Genomic DNA, 7,500 nt, shown 5'->3' on the forward strand with positions numbered 1-7,500 from the left:
ATGATGAAGAGGATGATGGTGATGGTGATGTTGATTTGTCTTTCTGGGGATTTTATTCCCCATTTGTGAATTTTTTTCCTCAGTAGTCGGTGTGTGTGTGTGTGTGTGTGTGTGTGTGTGTGTGTGTGTGTGTGTGTGTGTGTGTGTAGTCAGTAATTGCTTGATCTGTCTTTTTTTTCCTTCTTTGTTTCTCACTTATTAATGTGAGTGTTTTTATTTGTATTGTATCATAAGGAGGATGCGGATGATGAGGATGAGGATGATGATGATGATGATGATAAAGACCTGTCTTTGAAGGAATCTTTTAACATTTTGTTCCTCTGGTAGTCCCAGTGTCTGAATAGTAAATTATCCAAGTCAAGAAATTCTTTCTTTCTTTCTTTCTTTCTTTCTTTCTTTCTTTCTTTCTTTCTTTCTTTCTTTCTTTCTTTCTTTCTTTCTTTTCTTGTTTGGAGGCTCTGCTGCTGCTTGTGTTGCAACTGTATTAAAAGTCCACATTATTAATGATTTATAGTTGTGATTATTATTATTATTATTAATAATATTATGATCTGGATGATGATGATGATTATGATGGTGATGAAGGTGTTGGTGGTCTTTTTCTTTTCCCACCTGCTGTGAATGTTTATCTCTGGTACTCTGAGTGATGTTATAGTCAGTAATTGTTTGTTCTTTCTGTCGTTATTAATTTTTTGCATTTCATCACAAGTCACTCATTAATGATCAATTGGTCATTAGGATTTTCAGCTTCCTGTTTAGAAACGAATAAAGCATGTGTCTCTTTCTTTCTTTCTTTCTTTCTTTCTTTCTTTCTTTCTTCTTTCTTTCTTCGCATCTCTCTTATTAGTGATAAATAGATTAAGACTTCAGCTTCTTGTTATTAAAGGAATTAAGCTTGTGTTATGGAGAGAATCCACAGTTGATTGTAGATGAATGTTGGACTGTTGCTTCATACAGATGATGATGATGATGATGATGATGAGGATGATGATGTAGATTTTCCCTCTGGTGGTTGAGTGTTGTTTATAACTGTTTAGTATTTGTGTAATATTTAATTAAATAATTCATTTATTTATTCAATCATTTATAAAAAAATTTTTTATTATAGATCATTTCACAATTTTCTCCTAAATCATCCTCTGGTCCAAAGTGAACTGATAAATGTGGTTCCTGCGTAAATGTGTGTTGAAGCAACTTCTGAATCTGAGATCAAACACGATGTTCCTCTGATCATGGGACACATTCTGTCCAAGTTCAGCGCACATCTGAACATTCTCCTAGATTAGATTAAAGTAAAGAACAGGCAGCATATAATACATTAATCATTACAGAACTGTGTGTGTGTGTGTGTGTGTGTGTGTGTGTGTGTGTGTGTGTGTGTGTGATGTATATCCAGTATCTTCAGTGTCTCCACTGCTCTGTTCTGCATTCCAGGTGTGTGTGTGTGTGTGTGTTTGTGTGTGTGTGTGTGTGTGTGAGCATCTCAGCTGAGTTTGATTTCTGGGCATCATGAAGCTTCACAGTACCAGTGAGGAGACTCCTGAACACTGAGCCTCATCTGCTTCTCATCTCGGCTCAACAACGCGAGTGATCTGAGCTCCGCTCACACACCTCCAGCCAGCACGGAGTCTCTCTGAGTGTGTGTGTGTGTGTGTGTGTGTGTGTGTGTGTGTCTGTGTGTGTTTGTGTGTGCTGGCATGGCGTTTACGTTATCGGAGATCATGGCTGCACGACGGCAGCAGTCTCAGAGAGGAGCGAGAGGAGCGATAGAGGTAGACGAGTACAGCGCAAACCCCACTCAGGCCTTCACCTTCTACAACATCAACCAGGGACGATTCCAGCCTCCACACGTCCACATGTGAGTCTTCATCTCTCTCTCTCCTCTCTCTCCCGCCTTCTCTCTCTCTCCCGCTCCTTCATCTCTCTCTTCATCGCTCTCTCTCTCTCGCCTCTCTCTCTCTCTCTCTCTCTCTCTCTCTCTCCTCTCTCTCTCTCTCTCTCTCTCTCTCTCTCTCTCTCTCTCTCTCTCTCTCTCTCTCTCTCTCTCACACACGCTCTCTCTCTCTCTCTCTCTCTCTTACACACACTCTTTCTCTCTCTCTCTCTCTCTCTCTCTCTCTCTCTCTCTCTTGCTCTCTCTCTCTCTCTTCTCTCTCTCTCTCTCTCTCTCTCTCTCTCTCTCTCTCTCTCTCCTCACTCTTGTTCTCTCTCTCTCTCGCTCTCTCTCTCTCTCTCTCTCTCTCTCTCTCTCTCTCTCTCTTTCCCTCTCCTTCTCTCTCTCCTTCTCTCTTTCTCTTCTCTTATCCTGTTTTGTTTTATTAGTTTGTTTCTGTTTAATCTCTTACTGTCTCTTTTTTTTTTTCTCCTTTTTTTTTTTTTCTTTCTACATCATTGGATTTTATAAACTGTTATTAAACCTGCTATTGAGAGCACATTACAATTCCTTGAAACAGAGACAGTTAGGGGCCTCGATCAAGGGCCCAACAGTGGCAGCTTGGCATGTTTGGGCTTTGACCCCTGACCTTCTAATCAGTAACCCAGAGCTTTAAGCACTGAACCCCAAATGGCAAAATTAATCCCAAACCAAGGTGTGAATTGAGGTTAAAAACAGAGCAGATCTTAAACTCCATCCCTGTGGAAAGTGGAATTTTTAAAGGGTTCATTACAGGAATAAAAATGTTTTTGTAATTACCTCCGAATGCAACTAATTCTTACTGCGTCTGATATCTGGTGTGTGTGTGTGTGTGTGTGTGTGTGTGTGTGTGTGTGTGTGTGTGTGTGTGGTGTAGGCAGGCAGGCTGACCCAGCAGTAGTTACTTTAAAGTGGGCCACTCTTATTCAAAAGTATTTCCCTCTTCTCCAGAGACACGCTGCTGCTGCTTCTGCAACCACAAATCTCCAGAGAACCGCACAAGAACACCTGTTCCTACCTAAAACCCCTCCATTTTCTCTTTCTCTCTCTCATCTCTCGACTTTTCCTTCTGTCAGGGTTGATCCGTTACCCCATGACACCCCAAAGCCACCCGGCTACACTCGCTTCGTGTGTATCTCGGACACACACTCGCGCACCGACGCCATCCAGATGCCGTACGGCGACGTGTTGCTGCACGCAGGAGACTTCACGGAGCTCGGTTTGCCCAGCGAGGTCAAGAAATTCAACGACTGGCTCGGTGAGAACGCGTTCTCACACACACACACACACACACACACACACACACACACACACAGTGCTTTAACTAGTAAAACCTCCTGCATATTATTAGTATGTGTGTGTGTGTGTGTGTGTGTGTGTGTGTGTGTGTGTGTGTGTGTGTGTGTGTGTGATCTCTCACACCTCATCCTGCTTCCACTTTTACTTTTTTACATTTATTATTAATAACCGATGAAAAAAGTGTGAACCTGAATAATGCATTCACCCAGACACCGAGACTCATCTGTTACTCTACTCTTTCTTTCTTTCTTTCTTTCTTTCTTTCTTTCTTTCTTTCTTTCTTTCTTTTTTCTTTCTTGCTCTATTGCTTTCTTGCTTTCGTTCTTGCTTTCTTTAATGTTTTTATTCGTTCTATATTCTGGTCTTTCATTCTATTTCGTTTTTCTTTCTTTTTCTTTCCTTTTCTTTTTTTTTTTCTCTTTTTTGTTTTTCTCTCCCATTTTCTTTCTTTAAAAAATGTCTTTTTGTTCTTACTTTTTTTGTTTTTCTTTGTTTCTTTCTTTGCCTTCCTTTTTTTTCTTTGTTTTTCTTTGTAGCCTTTCATAATTGTTTATAAAAAAATGTATCTCTTGTTCTTGGCCTTTCTTTTTTTTCTTTTATTTATTTATTTATTTTGTTTGTATTTGTTTGTTATTTTCTTTCTTGCGTATTGTCTCTCTCCTTTTACTTTGTCTTTACTTTATTTCTCACCTTTTAAAATTTTCTTTCTTTCTGTTTGTTCTTGTCGATTGTCATTTCCACTCGCAGCACAGATTTTAGACAAACGATAGTCTCTCTCTCTCTCTCTCTCTCTGTCTCTCTCTCTCTCTCTCTCTCTCTCTCTCTCTCTCTCTCTCTCCGATCCGTGGGCTCCGATCTTCCCTCACAGAGCAGATTAAAGAAGGGAAAAGGCTGCGTGTGCCATGCATCAAAGACGAGAGGAAGACCCGTCGTTTTTTTTTTTGTATTAGAGGAGAGAGAAGAAGACGAGAGGAGTGATGGAGGGATGAGAGGATGAGAGAGCAGCTCTCCTGGGGTTATATAGTGGGGGTGCAGGAGGTACAGACAGGTGGATAAGAGAAGGCCATAAAAGCCTGCAGTTCTCTCACATAAAACTCAATCCCCCCGTTTTCTCTCTTTCTCTCTCTCTCTGTCTTTCTCTCTCTCTCTTTTTGTCTCTCTCTCTCTCTCTCTCTCTCTCTCTCTCTCTCTCCTCCCCTGTGATGCAGCTTCCCCTGTCCCTGTCTCTTTTTCTCTTCCTGGGGTTTTCTGTTCTCCTGTTTGTTTTCAGATAAATATTTATGCCTCGACTCCTCGTCCTTTTCCTCATCTGTTTCTCAGTGAAAGAAGGGAGAGAGAGAGGGAGAGAGAGAGGGAGAGAGGGAGCGTGCAGCACCCATGCTGTTTTCTTTACCTAGCTTCAGCCCTTTGAAATGTGATTTAGTTTTTTTTTTCTCCTGATGATACTAAAAACACACATTCTCACATCTCACCTCACACATATGGTAATGCAGAGGGAAAATAATACACACACACACACACACACACACACACACACACACACACACACACACACAGTCCTTATTTATCTGTACTGGTGTATTTTTGAGTTCAGAAACTATTCGATTGTGTGTCTGGCGTCTGCTGTTTGTTTTCTGTTTTTAACACCAGTTCAGTATGCAGACATCATCCACACATTCCAGCTGTTTAATCCTGATGTGTGCTGCTCGAATTCTTCCTCTATATAAAACCTCGATACGCTGCTCTATCGCTCTATCGACACGGGACACCTGCCGTATGAGCTTCTTCTCCAAACCACTAACGTTCAGCAACACAACTGTATCAAAGTTCACTTCAACTAGGAGACCCAAAATCTGTTCCAAAGCAGCTTTCTTTCTTTCTTTCTTTCTTTCTTTGTCTGTTCTATCTATTTTTTTAAACAATTTTCTTTCTTTCTTTCTTTCTTTCTTTCTTTCTTTCTTTCTTTCTTTTTCTTTCTTTCTTTCTTTCTTTCTTTCTTTCTTTCTTTCTTTCTTTCTTTCTTTCTTTCACTATTTCTCTTTCTTTTTATAAGTTTTTCTTTCTATTATATTTTTGGTAATTTTCTTTCTTTCTTTCTTTCTTTCTTTCTTTCTTTCTTTCTTTCTTTCTTTCTTTCTTTCTTTCTTTCTTCTTTCTTTCTTTCCTCCTTTCCCTCCTTTCCCTCCTTCCCTCCTTCCTTCTTCCTTTGTTTTTTTTGTCTGTTTTATCACCTTACAGAAAGTGAATGTGCACCTGAATGAGTCTTCATGGTTGTATCTTTGTGCGCGTGTAATGTCGTATCTTTGTGCGCGTGTAATGTCGTATCTTTGTGCACGGTAATGTCGTATGTCGATCTTTGTGCGCGCGTAATGTCGTATGTCGTATCTTTGTGCGCGCGGTAATGTCGTATCTTTGTGCGCGTGTAATGTCGTATCTTTGTGCGCTGCGTAATGTCGTATGTCGATCTTTGTGCGCGCGGTAATGTCGTGTCTTTGTGCGCGTGTAATGTCGTATCTTTGTGCGCGTGTAATGTCGTATCTTTGTGCGCGTGTAATGTCGTGTCTTTGTGCGCGTGTAATGTCGTATCTTTGTGCGCGTGTAATGTCGTATGTCGTATCTTTGTGCGCGTGTAATGTCGTATCTTTGTGCGCGTGTAATGTCGTATCTTTGTGCGCGTGTAATGTCGTATGTCGTATCTTTGTGCGCGTGTAATGTCGTGTCTTTGTGCGCGTGTAATGTCGTATCTTTGTGCGCGTGTAATGTCGTATGTCGTATCTTTGTGCGCGTGTAATGTCGTATCTTTGTGCACGTGTAATGTCGTATCTTTGTGCGCGTGTAATGTCGTATCTTTGTGCGCGTGTAATGTCGTGTCTTTGTTCGCGTGTAATGTCGTGTCTTTGTTCGCGTGTAATGTCGTGTCTTTGTTCGCGTGTAATGTCGTGTCTTTGTTCGCGTGTAATGTCGCGGTCTTTGTGCGCGTAATGTCGTGTCTTTGTGCGCGTGTAATGTCGCGGTCTTTGTGCGCGCGTGTAATGTCGCGGTCTTTGTGCGCTGTAATGTCGTGTCTTTGTGCGCGTGTAATGTCGTGTCTTTGTGCGCGTGTAATGTCGTGTCTTTGTGCGCGTGTAATGTCGTGTCTTTGTGCGCGTGTAATGTCGTATCTTTGTGCGCGTGTAATCTCGTATCTTTGTGCACGTGTAATCTCGTATCTTTGTGCGCGTGTAATGTCGTATCTTTGTGCGCGTGTAATGTCGTGCTCTCAGGAGAATGTTTATACATTACCCCAGTCACGTGCGTGAACCAGTGCACAAACACGGACCTGCAGTCTGGAACGTTCCGAGCCGATGTTCAGAACATGAACCCACACCAGGGGAACAGTCGGATTTAGGAATCTGATCTGAACAATAACCTTTTTGAGACTTTGAGCGTATCTGAAAAGATCCAATCTAAGTGCGCTGACCGGTCGGACTAGCCTAGCTCAGTGTCGATTATTTAAAGCTGTCTTTCACACAGCTGTGTGGGAGAGAGGGAGCGAGGGAACGAGGGAGAGAAAGATAGAGATAGACGAGTGTGCTCTTGTCAGCTCTTGTCAGTTTTTCTCGGTCAGGCATATTGAGTAGCGAAGTGCATGGAACGTTCTGGATGTACCGTGCCCAAGTGTTCTAGTTAAATATGGATCTGATTGTACAGAGATGAAGTGGACGTCAGGGGAGAAACACTGGAGTGAACACTGAAGATGGACGGGTTCGGACTTTTCCCTTTTTTTTTTTCTTTCTTTCTCTTTTTGAGGTTATGAAGTTTAATAGTCTGTCAGTTGCTTTACTTCGGTCGAGATTATTAATAATAGATCATCTCCGTTTATGATGCAACAGCCATGTGGTCAGTGTAAGGTGTGTGTGTGTGTGTGTGTGTGTGTGTGTGTGTGTGTGTGTGTGTGTGTGTGCGCATGGGGAAAAAAAGTTTCTTTCTCACTTTCTCCCACAAATCCTTCAGGACCCTTCACTCTTCCTCTGGTCTCTATACAGAGAAATTCTTCATCAATCTTTAGTGTGTTTCTCTCTCTCTCTGTACCTGTGTGTCTCTCTCTCTCTCTCTCTCTCTCTCTCTCTCTCTCTCTCTCTCTCTCTCTCTCTCTCTCTCTCTCTCTCTCTGTACCTGTGTCTCTCTCTCTCTCTCTCTCTCTCTCTCTCTCTCTCTCTCTCTCTCTCTCTGTACCTGTGTCTCTCTCTCTCTCTCTCTCTCTCTCTCTCTCTCTCTCTCTCTGTACCTATGTCTCTCTCTCTCTCTCT

The 7,500-nt window shown here is 41.9% G+C and overlaps 1 protein-coding gene across 3 annotated transcripts in view; it reads left to right on the plus strand.

The window, feature by feature from the left end:
• The window catches only part of mpped1 (metallophosphoesterase domain containing 1), a 66,681-nt gene that overhangs the window by 18,437 nt on the left and 40,744 nt on the right, over nt 1-7,500 (plus strand). For 2 of the 3 annotated variants that reach the window (XM_046873020.1, XM_046873021.1), the window contains exons 2-3: nt 1,435-1,858; nt 2,989-3,170. In XM_046873020.1, the coding sequence (XP_046728976.1) occupies nt 1,698-1,858; nt 2,989-3,170 (343 nt within the window). In that variant the 5' untranslated portion in view covers nt 1,435-1,697. The remainder of the gene's footprint in view (nt 1-1,434; nt 1,859-2,988; nt 3,171-7,500) is intronic. The other variant, XM_046873022.1, reaches the window with a different exon arrangement.

This window comes from Silurus meridionalis, chromosome 18, assembly GCF_014805685.1.
Source record: "Silurus meridionalis isolate SWU-2019-XX chromosome 18, ASM1480568v1, whole genome shotgun sequence".
NCBI classification, from domain to species: domain Eukaryota; kingdom Metazoa; phylum Chordata; class Actinopteri; order Siluriformes; family Siluridae; genus Silurus; species Silurus meridionalis.